Source organism: Diplotaxodon limnothrissa, linkage group LG13, assembly GCF_057381915.1.
Source record: "Diplotaxodon limnothrissa isolate DT_005_m linkage group LG13, D_limnothrissa_male_GT1.1, whole genome shotgun sequence".
Taxonomy (NCBI): domain Eukaryota; kingdom Metazoa; phylum Chordata; class Actinopteri; order Cichliformes; family Cichlidae; genus Diplotaxodon; species Diplotaxodon limnothrissa.
The window spans coordinates 3,937,913-3,960,307 of record NC_140608.1 but is presented as its reverse complement, the minus strand read 5'-3'; the positions used below and the strand labels follow the sequence as shown (position 1 = coordinate 3,960,307).

Here is a 22,395-nt window from a genome sequence, read left to right as displayed (position 1 = left end):
AAGCAAGATGGCGCCGGTGTGCATGGCTGACCGTCTCCGACCACGTCTTCGCCTCGGCATTGTACTTCTCGTTGTTTTATCTTTGGTTTTATGTTCTCTAGGTGATTGTACACTAATAACTTATGACAGAGACACGCTCCTGAATCTTCGGTTTTCCTGTTCTCAACGACCTGACTGCCTTGGGACCGCCGGTGCCGCTATCCCCCTGATGCCTGTCTCCCCTACCTATGTGACCTATCCTCCTCTTCCCATGCTCCGTAGGAAACGCTTCAGGAAACGGGGTAGGAGGAGCGGCGTCCGTGTCCGCGTTAAGGTTTATATCAGAGCCATGGCTATGGACTTCCCTTCTACAAGCCGTGAGCTATCCTGTTTCTTCCACTATCTCAGCAGCCACTCTGCGGCTAGATTGCTAACCCACCGTTGGATTTGCTCCGTCGGCCTTCAAACCTACCCTGCTCGCCCAGTGGCTTACCACTCTGGCCGCGGTGTTCAACATAACAACCTTTGCTCCTTGCGACGGGCTACTACAAAGGTCCTGGCCCCCCGGATTCGGATGGCCTTATTTAATGTCAGGTCTCTTTCAAATAAGGCCTTCCTCCTAAATGACTTTTTTCTCACCTCAGGACTGGATGTCCTATTTCTAACGGAGACCTGGACTTCTCCGGGTGAGTTCATCCCCTTCTCTGAGCTTCTACCTCCTGACTGTGCCTTCTTTAGCTCACCTAGGCTAACTGGTAGAGGTGGTGGCTTAGCCTCGGTTTTCAATAATAAACATGATGCACGGCTGCTATCCTCTCCAACCTATTCCAGTTTTGAAGTTCAGCTATTGGAACTGACGGGCTCTCGGACCACTTTGTGTGTCGTGGTCTATCGTCCGCCTAAATATCATAAGATGTTTATCTCTGAATTTGCTGATTTTTTGGGATCCGTTCTTTTTAAATATGATTCTGTTATTGTCTCTGGAGATTTTAACATTCATGTTTGCTGTATGAATGACCAATTGGCTAAAGACTTTCTTGTGCTGACTGATTCTTTTAATCTTATTCAGTGGGTGAATGAGCCTACCCATGTTCAAGGCCACACCCTTGATTTGGTTTTTTCATTCAATGTGGACATTTGCATTAAGGAAATCAGGAATACTGGTCTCTCTGATCATTCCCCGGTCATCTTCGATGTAGACCTGGGTGATACTGGACAATACCTAAACTCTCCTCTTTATCCTACGCGCACTATTAATGCTAATACTGTGGTCAACTTTACTACGTCTTTTGTTAACTCCCCATTTAGTATGCTGGATTGTTCTTCCCCACACACACTTGAGAACTCTACTAATACTCTTTTTACCACCTGTTCCTCGATTCTTAACATTGTTGCACCCATCAAAATGAAACGCCCTAGAACTTTCTCACAATGCTGGTTAAATAATTCTGTTCGTGCCCTACGACGTATATGTCGTCGTGATGAGAGGAAGTGGAGGAGTGATAGACTTCAGTCTTCTTATGATATTTTACGTATTAGCCGCTCGAAGTTCCAAACTGCTGCCAGAACGGCTAAAGCGGCTTTTCTCTCTAAAATTATTACCACTAATGGTGATAATCCACGAATTCTATTTAAAATTTTTAACTCTGTGGTGAACCCCCGTCCCTCTATGCCACTGCTGTCTTCCCCGGGTCTTTGTGGAAAATTCTCAAACTATTTTTTAGATAAAGTTTTATCCCTTAGATCTACTCTTCCTCTGGTGACTGATTGTATGTCTACTCCTGATTGTTCGGCCACCTTTTATCAATTTGAACCCGTTTCTCTCTCCACTCTGAAGCGTCTAATTGATAAACTGAACAATACTAACTGTGTACATGATGCTCTCCCATCCCGTATTGTTAAGGATTGTTTCAGTGTAATTGGACCTTGTTTATTGTCCATATTGAACTTCTCCTTGCTTTCTGGCTATGTACCTTCAGCTCTCAAGCATGCCATAATCCAACCTGTTCTAAAAAAAAGGAACCTTGAGCTTAGTGATTTTGCCAATTTTAGGCCAATTTCTAAGCTTCCCTTTCTGGCTAAAATACTTGAGAAGGTGGTTCTGCTCCAACTGCAGACCTACCTTGATGAGAATAATATAAATGATAAATTTCAATCGGCCTTCAAACAACATCACAGCACAGAATCAGCATTGCTTCGTGTTTTCAATGATCTCCTACTAATGGCTGACAACGGACGCCCCTCAGTCTTAGTGCTTTTGGATCTATCATCGGCATTTGACATGGTTGACCATAATATCTTATTAGCGAGACTTGAGCACACTGTAGGCATCAAGGGCGCTGCCCTGGATTGGTTTAAATCCTATCTCTCCAATCGGCTCTCTACGGTACATCTGGCTACATCCTCTTCCTCGGCTGTACCTGTTTGCTGTGGTGTCCCCCAGGGATCTATGCTGGGCCCTACCCTTTTCTCATTATACTTGCTTCCTTTAAGTGCCATCTTTGAGAAATACCATATTGCTTATCACTATTATGCAGATGATATCCAGCTCTATTTTGAGCTAAACGACGATCTTGCTCTGTCTCTGAATAGCCTCCGAGAATGCATGTCTGAGGCCAAGAAGTGGTTGTTGTCGAATTCTCTTATCCTTAATGAGAAGAAAACCGAGATTATGATTTTTGGTAGTAATGCCCTTCGTGCCAAACTCCGGGATGCCTTTGGTTTTCTTAGTTGTTCTCTCTCTGATACTGTCAGGAATCTGGGTGTCTTATTTGACAGCTCCTTTTCACTTGACAAACAAGTGTCTGCTGTTGTCAGATCTAGTTTTTACCAGCTTCGTCTTATCTCTAAGGCTAGGCGCTATATCCCGCATAAAGATCTCGAAAAGCTCATCCACGCCTTTGTAACGTCGAGGCTAGACTATTGTAATTCACTTTGTGGTCTCCACTCTTCCCTTTTACAGAGATTACAGACAGTTCAGAATGCTGCAGCTCGCATTCTAACCAAAACCAGCAAGTTTGCCCACATTACTCCTGTCCTTGCCGATCTGCACTGGTTGCCTGTCAAATATCGTATTCAATTTAAAATTTTGTTGTTTACTTTTAAAATTACTAACAACACTGCACCCAGCTACCTTAAGGACCTTTTAAACCCTTATGCTCCTGCCAGGGCTTTAAGGTCATCGTCACAGTTACTGCTGGCTCAGCCCAGATCTCGACTTAAGACTAGAGGTGATCGATCGTTTGCTCTTGTTGCACCTGTGCTGTGGAACAATCTCCCGATTGGCATCCGGGCATCTGATTCTATTCATTCTTTTAAATCACAGCTTAAAACATATCTTTTTAAACTTGCCTTCTCCACCTTTTAATTGCTGGTTTGTTTGTTTGTTTGGTTGCTGTGACCTATTGACCTCTTGTATTAATTCCCTCCTATCTTTCTATTGGTGTTTTTTATTATGGTGGTACAGCTTTTATCTTGCTATTACCCATGTGCTGTAGTCATTCTTATTGGTAGCTTTTATCTATGAACATAACTCCTTATTTTTATTTATCCGTTATCAATGTTTGAACCTTTTATTGTTTTATGTAAAGCACTTTGGTATGCCCAAGGCTTTTAAATGTGCTCTATAAATAAAGATTGTTGTTGTTGTTGTTGACTTTGTCACCCCTGTTTTTTTTTTTTTTTATGCCTGCCTGGCTCTCTTCAAAGACCTGGTAAGGGTGTAAGAGTTATTTTTGGGGGTTGAAGTTACAGTTAAGTTATAATTATGCTAACAATATTGAGAATGCATTTATGCTGGTCAAGGCCATCGGGAATGTATAAGCGTCTTCCCAGGAGATGCCAAGTGACTCTTCTGCAGCCTCCTCTCATCAACACATGAGCCTAACATGAAGTGCTTTTTTTAAAATTATTAATTTTGATCTTTTGACAGTTTTTTAAGGTTGATTCTCCATTAACAGCTTTACATGTGGCACCTGATTAATAACCTGGATTTTTTTTTATATATATATATATATATATATATATATATATATATATATATATATATATGAAAATTATTAAAAATATATCAGCAACTTCAAAAAATTAGAAAAACAAAAACAGTTTACTATAAATTATGTCTAGCAGCCAAACTGCAGTACTTTGACTGCCCACCAGGGGGCTGCAGCCCACACAGGAAGTTGCTCAAAGAGAGGAACTTGTACCGAAAAAAAAAGGACATATCCAAATTAGGATAGGTGGATGCTGGATGCCTTTCCAAGTCCAGAGCAATACATGTGTGTAAGAGGAGGAAGCGCAGAACATTCTGTGGGGATTATATCTTTTTAATATCATGTTTATTCTCTTATATCCTTTTTATTAAGCTTTGAGTAGTTGATTAAAAACATTTATTCAATCTATTACACATATTGCAAATGTCTGTCTGGTAAGAGGTTATAAGCTTTAGTTGGCGAGGTGAGAGAGTGCACTGAGGTCGAGACACCCACAGTTTGCCCACACACACACACACACACACACTATATAGACTCATTTCTAGGTAAGAGTTCAGACATATTTTGCTTGTAACTGCATTTTGTGCCTGCATAAGTGACAGTTTTTGTAGGATGCGTTTCTGATGTTCCAAAGATAAGCGAGAGTAAGAAGACCAACAGGAAGCACCTGGCGTGGAGCTGTGGTTACTGTAACTTATGCATGTTATGTATCTGCTTTGACGCATGAGGGGGCGTTATACCCTGACACATGCTGAGGATTGTGATGATGCATTTCCTCCACACATGTGTTTAATAAAATCATTGTTTTGACGCACTTGGACCAGCAGTCGTTTGTCTCTCACCTCAATCACGAATCGGGACAGTTCACATCACATGCAGCTGAAACTTTAGTCCAAGCACAGCAGATGAGCTGGATTGTTTTGTGTGGAAAATTGTCATGTGACATGTGGGAATGAAGCTGTGCAGGATGGCAGAAACATGAAGCGGAGATGAGAGAAGCTTTAAAATATGGGTGTCCTCAGCAAGCGTTTTGTTAGATATGATTTATTCATGAGTGATGGTCTGTGTGGGGGAAGAGCAGATCTGTCCCTGCTCCACTTTACATGGTTAAACCGGACAGATGATGATATTCTGGGAGGTTGGCTGGTCACTGAAACGAAACAGTTTCTTCTGCACACTCAGCCGCCCTCGTGTGAACCCTCTTTGAAATTTCCAGAGGGCTTGAACGAGAAGATTTATGACTCATTTCTCTTTGATGCCCTTTGCAATTTATTTAAAGTGAAGCATGGAGGAGAAACAGGCTAAGCAGAGTTCAGTTAGTTAGTTAGTTTTCCTTTAACTACACTTGTCAGTGTACTGTGAGCCACAAATAAATCACAGTTTGGACTCTTTGGAAACAGTGAAATGTGCAACGTTAACATGAAATCAGTGGGCTCTTCTCATTTCTCCCAGTTTTAACTTACATCTTCTCCTGCATTTCATCCCGAAATCAATCGCAGCGTAGCTTTTAAAGGATATAACAATTTCTAAAACGCATGTGGTGACAAGAGCAGGCTTGCTGGAAGAGCGATGACATTATAGCAGTGTACAGAATGAAAGGAATCAAGGATGACAAACAGAAGTTCACTTATCATCTGCACCATTCAAAGAACCGCTAACAGTTCCTGGTTAAACGAATACCTTAATTTGATAATAAAGAACTGTTTTTGTTCCCAGTGTTCTCTAAAAACATTTATGTTTTTTTGTTATGGAGCAAACGGATTCTAAAAATCTTCCAAGGAGAGAAAAATCAATCTAAAATGCAGCAAAGCTTTTAAAGTGCCACCTGAGGTATGAGTCCCAGTTGTGTCGCAGCTGCTGCTGGTGGGTGAATTATTACCTCTGAATGAGGACCAAATCCTTTGCTAACTATCCTCAACTCATCTCAATCGACAGAGAATATTAAAGCAAGAAAAATGCTTTCATTTTCTGTCATCTGCACACTGTTGCGGTGGCAGAAGCTCATATTAAAGACAGTTTTGAACAATGAGGTCAATGCAGGGTTTGTGAAAGTATCTGCGGGATATTAAACATGCGAAATATGTCACTGTATCATAGAAATGTGGGCGAATGCCATACAGAATGGCATGCAGGTTACAAAGATTATTACAGAGATTATTCATTTTTAACTTTTACTTTCACTGAATGTTGAATTACTCCACGCTGCACGTGCAGTAAGCCATGTGCCTTATGTTTGGCTCCTCTTCACTCACCTTAGGGTTGACTATGATCTCCATGTCCATTGCATTCTGCTCCTGCAGCCTCTTGATAGCAGGTAGAGAGATCCACAGGTTGTTGGTGTTGAAGATTTTGAACTTTGAAACTGATTTGAATTCGTCCACGTGCGCTTTGGGCACCTGGGCGATCTCCAACAGGCGCAGCTTCCCTTCATACTGGATCAGCGTGCCTCCCTGGAAATCACAAGCAGCATTTTTACAGAACACTCGCTGACCTGAGAGATTAAGCCAAAGTCTGGGAAATTAAAAGTGGTTTGTTAGGTTTGCAAAAAATAATGGTTACACTGAAATGCCAGCCAATAACCACCTGCAGGAAATGCAAACCTCCAAAGTGTAACCCAGTAACAGTGAAAGTTCACAAGGTTATAATAACTACAACTAATTCAGACACATATATTGATCTTAATAATACAAAGATTACATAGATTTAACCACAGAAAAATTAAAGGTTCTGTTCACTTAAATTAAAAAAACAAACAAACAAAAAAAACTGTGCTACTTTGATGAAGCTGTTCGAGTTTGGGGCAATTCTTTATCAGTGAAAAGTAAAGGGTACAAATTCCATTCACATTCATTGTATTGAGACATTAGTAGAAACATTAGAGACAGAAATGATGTCAAGGCTTATTGCAAACAGAGGAAAGTAAGAAACCACAAAAACGTCTTTACTTTGGTTACATTACCACAAAAATAGTTTATGTCCTTGTTAATGCAACGGGGATAAATCAGAATCTCACATCCACAATAACCTTCATCATACCTTCACGTCAGCGCGGGTCTTATCCGTCACCTCCATGACGAACTCGCAGCGTTTGCCGTTAGGCTGGCTGACCAGGTGGTGCAGGATGTGGAGGTCGACGGTGGCTCCCAGATTGTCGATGTTGGACACGAAGATGTACTCTTTGCCCTGCTCAATCAGCTGATCCAACAGGCCCGAGTTGTAGAAGCTGGCGTAAATGTCGCCGTGACCGGGAGGGTACCAACCCTCTGCGTTTTGCCCGGTCATTCTCAAGTTTGTGGACACGGGAAGGAGAGACTCTTTGTTGATGCGAGGGTACCTTGATGAAGAAAAAGAGTTCACGATAAGATCGGGGGTTATTTAACGACCCGTTCCGGCTCAGTTTTTTTTATCGTCCTTCATTTTTTTCCAGTCCCATCCAGTGGGCTGGATTGGAGTCTTTGACAGGCCAATTATGGCCCCCAGCCCTCATGTTTTAGACCAAACTGTGTACAAATATCAAATAATAAGGAGTACAAGATTCAGAAGGATGTACAAGACACAATACAATGACCCCGAGGTAAGACCGTCAATGTAGATATCGCTAACATCTCGACATGTACATGTGAAATGACCTAAACTGTGGTGCATGCTATGGCGCCATGTATGTGCTACTGGCTTCATGTAATGTTGTTAAAACCTTCAAATCAACTTCCAGTTAACAGCTATCATTTTGACACACTGGAGCAGATCCAGCACATATTGCACACATGCAGGGAGTAGGAAGAGGAGCCTGTAGGGATGGATCTAAAAATAGAAGTATTCTTGGAAGTGTTTCAGAGGTGCACAACGAAATGTCCTTCAACAGGAGAAAAATCAGAAAAGGTTGACTATATAAAGCACATCCTTCTCTTCTGTTTATGTGGTTAAAGTCTATCTCCTTATGCAACTTATAATATGTATGGAAGGAAGAAAACAAGCTTGTTGACTCATTTATCTGTGGAGCTGCAGAGCTGTGAATCTCAGACTTAAGCAGACAAACACCACAAAGACAAAACAAAAAGTGTGAAATCATTTTTGCTCCACATTTGACGTAAATCCTCGGAAACTCTGCACCAAGCCAGCATGCCAAGTGCTATCTAAATTTCTCCTTTTCATATCACTGCCCAGACTTCAAACTGCTCCCTCGACAAGCAAACTTTTTAGCTTTTTCCAAGAAGAAGGCAGCGAAGGCAACACGCCAAAGAGTCCAAGCCATGATGGCAGTGTGCATTAAAGTGATCAAAGGGCTTGTTCGAAGGATCTGAGTCAGGTTTAGTTAACAAACCTCAAGGTGAGGAGCCCGGTGAGCATGAGCCGCCTGTGTTTTTAGCACTTTGAGGAAGCTTATGAGAGCAGAGCTGGTCAAGTGAGACGAGCTGCAGGGTTGGGGTACCACGGCCCTTTTAAAGGAAGATTAATTATATCTGACTGTTCTGGGAAGATGTTTATGATAAGACTTTCTGATGAAAGTTCACACACTTCAAAGGTTTCATGTCATCTTAAAACCAAATCTGGGAACATTTGATTACTTCCACAAAAAATGTTCCTTCTTTCTTGGACATGTGCTGCCTCAGAGGGAAGCGTCTTTCAGGGTACAAAGACATGGACAAGGAAAGAAGTCACTTCATGTATTCAACCATCTCATTGGGCAGTTTGTCCTTTCTGACTTCTCTCCTGAGGGATACGCTGAACGTTTATGGGTTTAACACCCGGAATAAATTTGTTATGTGGCTAAAGAGAAAAAAAATGTGAAACCTAACCTGCATTTTTACATCAGCTTGACGACTCCTCTGGTTTCTGGTGCTCAGGCACGATTAAACCAGACATTCAAGAGGTACTCACGCTGTCTAGGAAAACTACATCTAACAAATCCAATGTTTACATGACAGCTGATTTTGTCTTCCTGAAGACACTGAAGAAGGAATGATCATGGAAAGAAAAACCTAGAGCTTTGTTCAAAGGGACACCCAGTTATTATTTTAAGGCTTAATAGGAGCTTTAGTAAAAGTAAAGAAAACCATGGACCAACACACACAGTTAAAATCCCTACTGCTTTGGGGAAGTGGACAGATTTCTTTTTTAAGAATTCAGTTTCACTTCAAAGTAAGTGGATTAGATGCCCTATATGGATAAAATAGCTACGCATGCCATGAATCTCGTGAAACGTGGTTTCTGTGCTGATGTTAATGTCAGAGGAGATCTGGAACTCAGTTATTCATTCAGCTGTGACTTTCACATGTGTGCCATAACTTTACGTGGTCTGCCGCTGAGTTGCTGCTGTTCCTAAACGTGCCCACTTTGCAGTAATGCCACTTACAGCACTAACAGTTGATTGTGAAATATCTACGAGGGAAGAAATTTCACAACTGACTTGTAGCAACAAATGCATCCTGTTACAGCACCACGCTCTGATTCGATGAATTCTTTAGAACAACCGATATTTCTGAAGACGGCCTGCATGGCTAGGTGCTTGAACTTATACAGATAGTGCAATGCAACTGCAAGAAAACAGAATTCAAACTGTTTATCACTCTTACCAATTTGAGTTTTATTAAACATGAGACAACCTTATTTAGCCTGAAAGTGAAACTCTTGAGGTAAAGAATCTCTTTTTCTGGCTGACACAGGCACCATTAACCTGGCAACGCAACTCCCAGACAAAAGCCGTACACTCTGGGAGAACAGAAACTCCACACTAAAGGGCCCTACCCTGTTCTGTACCCTGCACCTTCTTGTTGCAGGGCAACAGTGCTAACCATTGATCTAAAATGTGATTTAAAATGTAAAAATGTAAAAAAAGAAAAAATAAAAAAGAAAGCTAATTTGTTACTAGTATCCAAGCTAGTGAGCAACTAGTGCATGGTGAATGTAGGGACGTTAGTATGCACAGCACATTTCTGAGAATGCATTTTACAAAGCTTTAACACAAGTGGCAGAACAGGCTAGCTGTACGTCTCAAGGTATGCATTTAGAGCAAACCTGATTTTCCAGCTCTGTGCAGGAACAGAACCTTCAGTACAGTCTAGAACGTAATAGTCAAAACGAAACTTACTTTCTTTTTTTAGCCATTTACACTTGGCAGCATATGCGTCTGTTCTTCCAAATGCATTCATGGAAAGGTGGAGGCAAAGTAATAAGCAGCAAGACCCCAGCACAGAACAGAGCTGGCATCAGCGCCAGTGAACATGACATGGATTCAGTTAAATACTGTATAACAGGGGTGTCGAACTCCAGGCCTCGAGGGCCGGTGTCCTGTGCGTTTTAGATATCACTCTGGGTCAACACACCTGAATCAAATCACTAGTTCATTACCAGGCTTCTGGAGAACTTCAAGACATGTTGAGGAGGTCATTTAGCCATTTAAATCAGCTGTGTTGGATCAAGGACACATCTAAAACCTGCAGGACACCGGCCCTCGAGGCCTGGAGTTCGACACCTGTGCTGTATAAGAAGAGGAACTGGGATAGAGGTCAGCTGCAAACCAGTTCTTATAGGAAGCAGTTACTATATGCGGGCTAACGCACCTTCAGTGAAACCTCGTACCCTAGATGAGGTTTATCAGTTGCATGTGTAGAACAGTATCAGCTGGGCCATCAGCTGACTCCATGCTGGAGTCTAAAGCTTTATTTAAGTGACTATAAGAAGTTCTGGGTTTGTTGGGTATATAAAGCAAACAGTTTTTTCCCTTCATTAAGTGTAACACCAGATAACGCGACTCTGAAGCTGAATTTAAATCTCTTTTTATGAATTACTGTCACGCCCTAGGTCACAGACTTTCCTTTGTTCTCCTGTTGATTGACATTTAAACCATTCAACCACTTTTTCCTCTGCTGACATTAAATCCTCCAGCTTCCGTCCCAAAGTGCTTTGTAGTGTAACTCCTTGAGGTACACAAAACATACAAGCTTTAAATAATTCAAGCGAAATGGTAAAAAGCAAGTTCCACTCCCTGACAAACTGGAGACACCAGGGCGTTAAATATTAAAAGCCTTTTCCATACATTGCATGACACCTCCTGTCTGTTCTTGACAGTCTGAGCTCAGAAGCCGGAGCGTCACTCAGGAGTTCGTTTTAGGGGAAAATGAGTTCATTCAGGAGATTTAATACTGCTAACTTCTTAAAACAAATTGAGATTTCTGTGTATTTGTCTTACACAATTCAATATTCCTTTAATATTTGACAGAAAAATGGACTCTTATTCCCTTTGGCACTGGTTCATATACAGCATATCTAACTGTGTCAGGGAGTGTTTGCTGGGCTCACTGTTACTCAATAGGACATTGTTTTACGATCGTGCTCCCTCACCTGCTTTGGTTAAAGGTGTGTATCTTGACCCGGTGGTGTGTGTACTTCTGCAGGATTTTCTTTGTGTCTTCATCTGTGTTGAAAGAGTTCATGAGGACCAGAGGTACGTCTGTGTTGTAAGTCTTGTTCAGGTGCTGTAGGGTGAAAAAACAAAGTATATAAATGCATTTATCCATATTTATCCAATAAAGAAAAAAGAGAAGTAGGCAGTAGACGGTCATCAAGTGTTTCTTAACAGTGTAAGGGCTCAACAGTGTTATAATCAGAGATGATGCTAACTCTCAAGGACCAACTCACATAGTAAAGATGCCTTTTAATTCAGGAAAATTGGTGGAAATGAACAAATATTTTTTGGATTCACCAAAACCGGCTGACTGGAGAGCTATTAATGGGTCTGAAGGAGGACTTTTGTGAAGGCAATGAAACACTCAAAGCATCTTTGCAGAAATTGATGGTCAGGTTGGGCCGTTTACCTCATCAACAACCAAACAACTTTGTGCTCTTGTGCAAGTAATGTGACCTGATCTGACACAGATAACGTTTTAAAAAGGAAAAAACATAGACAAATAAATGAAAATCTCTATGCCACACTTCCGCATTCCATCCATTTATGTAAAGTATCCATCAAAACAAACCGGGAGCCAAATTTGGCGAGTCTGCCTTGTAGTGAGTGACACTGTTAGACACTTCTGCCACTGCCTTTTAAAGGCACGGTGAGCGTGCACTTGCTGGTACAACCCTCTCTTAGATGCTGTAGATCAGGGGTGCCCAATCCCGGTCCTCGAGAGCTACAGTCCTGCAGCTTTTAGATGCATCCTTGTTCCCACACACCCGAATCAAATGAATGGCTTGTTATCAGGCCTTTGCCAAACATGATGGCATGCTGAAGAGGTAATCAAACCATTTGATTCAGCTGTGTTGAAGTAGGGATGCATCTAAAAGCTGCAGGATAGTAGCTCTCGAGGACTGGGATTGGGCAGCCCTGCTGTAGATGCTTCAGTAGCGACACGACAGTTAACACAGTTTTACACAAAACTTTATGATCAATCTTTGCACATGTTTGAGGTTCTGATGCATTTGCAAGTTGTCAGAACAGGGGTCACACCAAATGTGAGACAACACCTGGAAGTGGTCAAGAGGTGCATAGAGCAACAGGCTTAAAGGAAAGATCAGCCAATCTTAAAACAGCTTTTCTCTGTGTTTTTAAGTCTGGATTTGAGGAAAGCACTTTGTATTCAAATTACTTTAAATTTAACTGCATATAAAACTTTTTCGCCACTGTTTTCAAGTCTGTGTTTAAATAGCTCTTCAAGTGTCGTTGTGACATTTGGAATTTGAAAATTCAACATTGCAAAAAACATTTTGAATTTTCAGATCATCATAAGACAAAAGGAAAACTGGCCCACTCGCCTTCGTTTTCAACCAACAACTCTGTACCTTGACTGTGCGATTTGAATGAATACAAAGGATGTAAATTACACCCGAGTAGAATGGGAAGCAGTTTCTTTACTGCAATAACAGAAAATTAAAATGAGTAGAGGAGGCGGAGGATGAGACGCGGGCTGTGATGATGTGAGGAATCAAATTTACTGCCTGTGACAGTTACAACGAACGAGTGGGCTTTTCTAAGCTAAAGTATGAACGTCATGTTTCCATTTATTAACCAGGATGGGTGTTGGCTGGTCATGAACTTCACACAGCTTCTAACGCACACAGATGTCTTGTTTCTGAGTTGTATAGATGGGTAAACTCCCTGTGTTTAACTTTGATACACCTTTAAATGTTACAATGATACATTAAATACACCTTTAAATGATGTGCCCTTCCTACTTATCACACACAAAGTGATTTTCTTTTCAGTATTTTGTCAGTGGGATCTGTTTCTAATTAATGCATCATCTATATATTTATAAAAATCTTCAGGAAAATGAATTGAAATTGATTTAACAGCTGAGTACAACAGTATTCTCATTAAACTCATCCCAATCTTTTAATTTAACATTTTCCTTATATGCAGTGGTCTATGCAAAGGTTAAATTACATCATGGTTTTTTATCAACACTGTCTGGAACCGGATTTCTGTGAGCAAATAATAAATCTCCACTTATGTGTATTAGACACAGGCTCCATTGAATCCTCAAAGCAAAAGAGATTGTGGTTGTCCTGCACCCCTCCCCAGAGGGACAATCAACACTAGAAATATGAACCATATGAGCCTAGCGTTGTGGTACTAGCAGTGAGATTCTGTTGTTACTGTAGCAAAGAAGCTTTTCTTGACTAAGTGTAGCCACAACTTTCATGGGTTTTGTTCAGTACTTGCATGAGATGAGCACATGAGCTGGTATTTATGAAGCCCTTTTCCACTCTTAGTGAGCACTCAAACCAATTCTACTACAAGCCACGTTTACAGTCATGTAATGCTTTATTCTACACACAATAAGCACTTTTTGGATCAATCCCACTCTGATGGATGTATCAAGGGAAACTTGAGGTTCAGTGTCTTGCCAAAGGAAGCTTCGATATTTTCACTGCAGGAGCCAGAAATCAATTAGTGGATGACCCGCTCTACCTCCAGAGCTGCTGTAGATATGCTGATCGTGTGTGTATTTGTTAACAAAGCCCTAATTGTTGTGAAATTGCATTATTATAACCTTTATTTCACCAGGACGTCTTCTACAAGAGAGACCTGACCCAGGCAGTAACTTTACAGGTTTACCCTCTTTCACACATCTTTAACTGAACTTGCTAACTTAACAAATCTGCTCTTGAGGGAGGCACTCAGGTGAAAGCTGTAAATCTTCAGCAGCCAGGCGGCGCCTGAGTCGGAGCTTTGTCCGACCTTGTTACGTCCGCTCTCAGTGAGAGGGTACATGCTTCAGCTCTAAATTAAACATGCATGATTCAGCGGGGTGGCTGAGAGGTGCGTTCTCCTGCAGGAGGGCCTGGTTAAGGGGGTCTGTGTGTGCGTGTGTGGGGGGGGGTATCCATTTTTCCCCCTTCTCAATAGGTCGATTCAGTCAGCATGTAATCTGACCAGACTGAGCAGAAAATGGAGAGCAGTGCCTCTGACACAGAGAGCAGTGTGCTGGGAGAAGAGGAGTGTCCCTGGAGGCTGTTATGAAACACTGAAACACTCTGGTAACGTACAGCTCCCAATTAAACTCAGTTATACAACACAATGAAAGACTTTAATATTACTCACAGTAGATTCCCTTACAATGGTCACAACTAACGCAAACCTTGTTTAGAAAATAACTTTTCTTCCTACATCCCCCTGAAAGGCCGTTTGAACATGTGGTTTACTGTTTATTAAAATTACTGAACGATTAAGTGCTGCAGAAATAATGCAGGATCGGATCCAAATAATCACACCAACTCCTCTCCTCCAGCACACAGACATCTCTGTTTCCCGGCCAGTCGCCAGCACTGGCCGGCACCCTGAGATTTCACACTGAACCCCTTTCAGAAGCCCCTCAGCTCTGGTTCACAGAAGCACATGGCTGCATGAAGTCAGGCTTGTCTCTGGAGGATGATACGCATGCCGTGTAAGACTGGAAAAAGGCAGAGGTAAATCCAAACCCACCCCCATGAATCATTGGATTTTTTTGCCGTGCTCTATAGTAAAGTAAGAAACATCAAGACAACACAAACCCTCAATACACAGAGCAAATGTTTATATTACATCAGGCTACACATCACTTCCTACTCTGTCTACTCTGATGTCTGAGCCACATCATGAGTGCTGGTGTGGCTGCAGACAAGAAGGCAACACCCAGCTGTTCTCAAATCAGTGCCACACTAACAATTTCATATCGTTAGCTTCATAGCATAATTGCCTAAGTCATTTGACTAAGTCAATGACTTAGGCACTTATGCTATGAAGCTAACGATATGAAAGAAGGAGCTCTCAGTAATTATCCACACTGATGGACTGAATCTGCAACTTTAGTAAGAAAGTTTTAAAATAACCAGTGTTGTCAAAAGTGTTCCTTCTGCCTCAACTGAACCACCATTTAATACCAAATTACATTTCTATGAATAGGTTCTTGTGCCTGAAAGTCACAACTGAGGTTTGACTTCAGGCTTTCCAGGAATACACATTGTTGCAACACTATTGTTACCAGTGTCAGGGCTGCCGTACAGCAAAATATTGCATTACTACAATGAGGGGCGGTCCTGGTAGATTTTCACTTCACAAAATAATAATTAAAATTGAACAAAATTGAACAAAAATCATCACTTTTAAATTTTACTAGCTGTTAGTGGGAATTATTATCATCTTCTTCATCTTATTTAAATGTTGATCTTTCAGTAATCTCAGCATTTTACGTGCTTCTGCACAGCAAACAAACAAATCAAATATTACACATCCACAAGGAAAATGTTAGTTAGTTCTTATTGTAAGACAACCTTAGTCTGCTATCACTTTACTGTTAAATGGTATTACATTGGCAATTAGCCTACATGCAATCCGTTTGTGAGGTAGTGTGGCTTCGTTGCTTGCTTATAAAAACACGTCTCACAAAATTTCTTTCAGTCAAGGCTTTTAGAGTGGAGCTTTTAAGAGCTTTTGTACCTCTATCTGCTGCACAGTGAGGTCCAGGAAGGTGTTCTCGTTACGGACGCTGATCAGGCTCTTGGGGCCCTTACATCCCATGCTGGTACCCAGGCCTCCATTCAGCTTCACCACCACCAGTTTGTTCAAGCTGTTGGCCACATTGTCCGGCAGGCCTCGAGCGGCAATCTTATCATACGGCTGAATCTGGAGGAGAGAAAGGAGATGGCTGCGGGTCAGGGAAAAAAAAGCAAACAAACAAAAATAAAGCAAATAAATTCTTTTAATTCTGATTCTGAAAGTGCTTACAACTGCACAGCCTCTGCATCCCACTTCTCACAGATCACCTGTGACTGACCTACCTTTCTCGTTCTTTTACATTTTTCGGCTTTTGCAAGCAAACTGATAGTCTTAAGTTCTTTACAGAAGCAAAACAGGGACATTAACAGCTTTGAGCGTGGGCGGACTAATTACTAGCTGAGCAATGAAACGGGCTGACGCGATACAGAAATGTGAAAATGTCAGAAATTGTTAACTTGATCTGCAGCAAACAGACATTCTGCAACTGCTTCTCGAGCGAATGGTGCAGAAAATAGTCATTAACAAGGCTTGATACACGACACAGCAAGTTTATACATACAGTACACAGCAGTTCTGTTGATTTATTGGAGTATGGTGTGTAAATGTACATTAGAGGATCAGCAATGCAGCTCTCACATCAGCATATCTACCTAACTGCTGTCTCCCACAGATGATGATGATATAAATATATTGTGTCAGCTAGGAACACGTAAACCTGCAGTTCACCCCTTTTCCCACCATTATTTCTTCTCAACTTTAATCAAGAAGCTAAATAAGCTAAATTTTAACCATATGTCATGGTATTTTGATCCCGTCTGTGTTTAAGTCATGTTCTGTGCAGTTTTATCATGCGATTAATGCGTCAGCACTGATAAGGCCGGATGTCATCCTGCCTCCTCTTCCTGTTAAAATAACAGAGTAGCTGATCAGTGATAGTGGACAAACAGCAGACCTCATGCTGGAAACAGTCTCTCTGGTGTTTATCCCCTTTGCTCGCCACACACAGAGGATGAGGTTACAAAACACAACACACAAAAATGATGCAGCTGCTACCCGCTCTCCGTCCTTCACAGAGACGGGCATCGTAAAGGACAAATGGATGGCTGGAGGCGGTAAAATGTGTTTACTGACTTGCATTAAAGGAATGGAGATGATTATTGTGCATAACAGCGCAGACAGATGAAATCCCTGCAAGTATTGGGTATCAAAAAAGTCCAGGAGGGAAGGAAGAGAGGCTGTTGACGTGAGGTTATTTACAACGAGAGAAATGTTTTCAGCCGATTTCCCCATCCTATCCCTGTCCCCCCGGAGGGAAATGTCTCCCACACGCTGATGTTCATTTCCCTTTCCGGAGAAAACAGATGGGGGTTACTTTTACTTTTGACTCCTGCGTGTGTGTTGATCCCAGCTACAGCCAGTCAAGTTAAAACCCCATTTGTTGACCAGGGAACATCTCACTGACCACCGACTGAGAAATGTGCTGAATTTGCTCTTCACCATTTCCTCTAACTGAAAAGCTGCTGTCAGAGGCAGCGGTGAACACCTAAAGGAAATCTGCAGAGTATTATATCGACCGCAACGAGCCCACTGTTCGATTACAACTATGAGGGTGTCAGCAGGATTTGTCATGTTACACAGTTAAATTATGGTTTTCACGACATGTTAGCACGATTCGAAGGAGAAAGACATTTTCTCACTAAACTGAGATTACTAAGCACAGTGGAAGCGCAACTCTACTGTCACTAGGAGACAATATTAGGAGACAACAACTGGAAATATTTGTGGGGACAATCACTCGTCTTCCTTTTAGAAACGTGTCTATGTTGTTTCCTTTTTAAAACGTTATCTGTGTCAGATCAGGTCACATTACTTGCACAAGAGCACAAAGTTGTTTGGTTGTTGATGAGGTAAACGGCCCAACCTGACCATCAATTTCTGCAAAGATGCTTTGAGTGTTTCATTGCCTTCACAAAAGTCCTCCTTCAGACCCATTAATAGCTCTCCAGTCAGCCGGTTTTGGTGAATCCAAAAAATATTTGTTCATTTCCACCAATTTTCCTGAATTAAAAGGCATCTTTACTATGTGAGTTGGTCCTTGAGAGTTAGCATCATCTCTGATTATAACACTGTTGAGCCCTTACACTGTTAAGAAACACTTGATGACCGTCTACTGCCTACTTCTCTTTTTTCTTTATTGGATAAATATGGATAAATGCATTTATATACTTTGTTTTTTCACCCTACAGCACCTGAACAAGACTTACAACACAGACGTACCTCTGGTCCTCATGAACTCTTTCAACACAGATGAAGACACAAAGAAAATCCTGCAGAAGTACACACACCACCGGGTCAAGATACACACCTTTAACCAAAGCAGGTGAGGGAGCACGATCGTAAAACAATGTCCTATTGAGTAACAGTGAGCCCAGCAAACACTCCCTGACACAGTTAGATATGCTGTATATGAACCAGTGCCAAAGGGAATAAGAGTCCATTTTTCTGTCAAATATTAAAGGAATATTGAATTGTGTAAGACAAATACACAGAAATCTCAATTTGTTTTAAGAAGTTAGCAGTATTAAATCTCCTGAATGAACTCATTTTCCCCTAAAACGAACTCCTGAGTGACGCTCCGGCTTCTGAGCTCAGACTGTCAAGAACAGACAGGAGGTGTCATGCAATGTATGGAAAAGGCTTTTAATATTTAACGCCCTGGTGTCTCCAGTTTGTCAGGGAGTGGAACTTGCTTTTTACCATTTCGCTTGAATTATTTAAAGCTTGTATGTTTTGTGTACCTCAAGGAGTTACACTACAAAGCACTTTGGGACGGAAGCTGGAGGATTTAATGTCAGCAGAGGAAAAAGTGGTTGAATGGTTTAAATGTCAATCAACAGGAGAACAAAGGAAAGTCTGTGACCTAGGGCGTGACAGTAATTCATAAAAAGAGATTTAAATTCAGCTTCAGAGTCGCGTTATCTGGTGTTAGACTTAATGAAGGGAAAAAACTGTTTGCTTTATATACCCAACAAACCCAGAACTTCTTATAGTCACTTAAATAAAGCTTTAGACTCCAGCATGGAGTCAGCTGATGGCCCAGCTGATACTGTTCTACACATGCAACTGATAAACCTCATCTAGGGTACGAGGTTTCACTGAAGGTGCGTTAGCCCGCATATAGTAACTGCTTCCTATAAGAACTGGTTTGCAGCTGACCTCTATCCCAGTTCCTCTTCTTATACAGCACAGGTGTCGAACTCCAGGCCTCGAGGGCCGGTGTCCTGCAGGTTTTAGATGTGTCCTTGATCCAACACAGCTGATTTAAATGGCTAAATGACCTCCTCAACATGTCTTGAAGTTCTCCAGAAGCCTGGTAATGAACTAGTGATTTGATTCAGGTGTGTTGACCCAGAGTGATATCTAAAACGCACAGGACACCGGCCCTCGAGGCCTGGAGTTCGACACCCCTGTTATACAGTATTTAACTGAATCCATGTCATGTTCACTGGCGCTGATGCCAGCTCTGTTCTGTGCTGGGGTCTTGCTGCTTATTACTTTGCCTCCACCTTTCCATGAATGCATTTGGAAGAACAGACGCATATGCTGCCAAGTGTAAATGGCTAAAAAAAGAAAGTAAGTTTCGTTTTGACTATTACGTTCTAGACTGTACTGAAGGTTCTGTTCCTGCACAGAGCTGGAAAATCAGGTTTGCTCTAGCCTGTTCTGCCACTTGTGTTAAAGCTTTGTAAAATGCATTCTCAGAAATGTGCTGTGCATACTAACGTACCTACATTCACCATGCACTAGTTGCTCACTAGCTTGGATACTAGTAACAAATTAGCTTTCTTTTTTATTTTTTTACATTTTTACATTTTAAATCACATTTTAGATCAATGGTTAGCACTGTTGCCCTGCAACAAGAAGGTGCAGGGTACAGAACAGGGTAGGGCCCTTTAGTGTGGAGTTTCTGTTCTCCCAGAGTGTACGGCTTTTGTCTGGGAGTTGCGTTGCCAGGTTAATGGTGCCTGTGTCAGCCAGAAAAAGAGATTCTTTACCTCAAGAGTTTCACTTTCAGGCTAAATAAGGTTGTCTCATGTTTAATAAAACTCAAATTGGTAAGAGTGATAAACAGTTTGAATTCTGTTTTCTTGCAGTTGCATTGCACTATCTGTATAAGTTCAAGCACCTAGCCATGCAGGCCGTCTTCAGAAATATCGGTTGTTCTAAAGAATTCATCGAATCAGAGCGTGGTGCTATAACAGGATGCATTTGTTGCTACAAGTCAGTTGTGAAATTTCTTCCCTCGTAGATATTTCACAATCAACTGTTAGTGCTGTAAGTGGCATTATTGCAAAGTGGGCACGTTTAGGAACAGCAGCAACTCAGCGGCAGACCACGTAAAGTTATGGCACACATGTGAAAGTCACAGCTGAATGAATAACTGAGTTCCAGATCTCCTCTGACATTAACATCAGCACAGAAACCACGTTTCACGAGATTCATGGCATGCGTAGCTATTTTATCCATATAGGGCATCTAATCCACTTACTTTGAAGTGAAACTGAATTCTTAAAAAAGAAATCTGTCCACTTCCCCAAAGCAGTAGGGATTTTAACTGTGTGTGTTGGTCCATGGTTTTCTTTACTTTTACTAAAGCTCCTATTAAGCCTTAAAATAATAACTGGGTGTCCCTTTGAACAAAGCTCTAGGTTTTTCTTTCCATGATCATTCCTTCTTCAGTGTCTTCAGGAAGACAAAATCAGCTGTCATGTAAACATTGGATTTGTTAGATGTAGTTTTCCTAGACAGCGTGAGTACCTCTTGAATGTCTGGTTTAATCGTGCCTGAGCACCAGAAACCAGAGGAGTCGTCTTCCTTTTAGAAAAGGTTCAAAGAAAACAATACAAACATCCCCGGACATGAAATTACTTTCAGCTGTTACTGAGTCAGAGTTGTGCATTTTCCCATCAAGTAGTTTAAACATTTGTATTTTTCCATTCGCCCATCATTCAAATTTTCTCTTTTTTTATACAAATTAAAACTCACCACTGCCATTTATGCATAAAGATATTCAAGATGTTCCAAGCCACAAACATCTTCTACAGAAAACAAACCTCAGGATCACAACAATGCACGAAATAATCCGCAACCTCATCTCATCTTTTACAAACCGCACGCACACAAAACAATATGACCTTTTACAACTCCAGTGCTGTGTGCCATCAAATCTCCCCACAGCACTGAGTCTGGCTTTTTTATCCAGCATTTTTATTACCGTCAGCAAATAATCTTGAAGATGAGATTTAAACGCTCAGCCCAAGGGGGGTACGCGGTGCAAAGTTCTCTAGTTTGTCCTTGTAGAAATGCTGAAAATGTTTCATACATGTGAATGTCCATGCTGGGAAGAGACTCAAGGGGTAACAATTAAGGTGACAACCAGTCTATTTAGTTTATTCTTGAAAAAGAAAAAAGAAAAGAGAAAAAAGAAAAGAAAAGAGAAAAGAGAAAAAAGAAAAGAGAAAAGAAAAGAAAAGAAAAGAGAAAAGAGAAAAGAAAAGAAAAGAAAAGAAAAGAAAAAAAAGAAAAGAAAAGAGAAAAAAGAAAAGAAAAGAAAAGAGAAGAAAAGAGAAAAAAGAAAAGAAAAGAAAAGAGAAGAAAAGAGAAAAAAGAAAAGAAGAGAAAAAAGAAAAGAAAAGAAAAGAAAAGAGAAAAGAAAAGAAAAGAAAAGAAACTTCCACAATTGCGTTGTTTTGTTTTTGGATGGCTTGTCTCTCTGTCATGTTTTTGCAAGTCCAGCATGTCTGAAGCGCTAATAATCACACCTCCAGGTTGGAGTGAACAGAAGTTTGCTAACCAGCACTGAAGAAGAAGATTTAATTCACTAAACTGCCACATTAATAAAGCTGAATAATAATGATATACACTTAGATACATTTATGTGTAATAGATGTAATAGATGTTCTTGCAATATATTGAGTATTGCAGTCAAGTGCTTCCTTTCGCTGTAGTTTTTAATAAACGTTAGCTAACTATGTGCCCTCTTATTTCAGTTTCTCTCTGTCTCGTATGCATATATCATCTCCACAGTCTCATTACAGTCTGTCACTGTCACGACTTTGATTTCATTTTATGTTCTCCGTTTCCAATTCTTGCCTCATCACTTTTCTCTCCCAAACCCTATCATCTCTCTGTCTCCGTCTTTCTTTATGGAATCCTTATCTTTCTGTGAAGCCACATCCTTTTGCTCCTTATTCCTATTTTCCTGCCCTACTCTCCATCTTTAATCTTCTCTCTCTGTGTCTGCAGCTTCTGAGATCGTTAAGGACAAAAAAAAAAAGGAAAAAGCAGCTAAGAACTAAAGTAACATCATCATTTACTTATCATGTATAAAAACATATCACACAGAGACAAACCAAACTGGCTTATCCTGAGCTACTTCTATAGGGG

At 41.0% G+C, this 22,395-nt stretch overlaps 1 protein-coding gene across 1 annotated transcript in view; it reads right to left on the bottom strand.

Moving 5' to 3' along the window:
* Positions 1 to 22,395, bottom strand: part of ugp2b (UDP-glucose pyrophosphorylase 2b) — a 42,599-nt gene that overhangs the window by 5,800 nt on the left and 14,404 nt on the right. Inside the window, exons 4-7 of the mRNA XM_085369658.1 lie at positions 15,889 to 16,074; positions 11,313 to 11,446; positions 7,008 to 7,305; positions 6,224 to 6,421 (exon numbers count right to left, since the gene is read on the bottom strand). Of these exons, the coding sequence (XP_085225784.1) occupies positions 6,224 to 6,421; positions 7,008 to 7,305; positions 11,313 to 11,446; positions 15,889 to 16,074 (816 nt within the window). The remainder of the gene's footprint in view (positions 1 to 6,223; positions 6,422 to 7,007; positions 7,306 to 11,312; positions 11,447 to 15,888; positions 16,075 to 22,395) is intronic.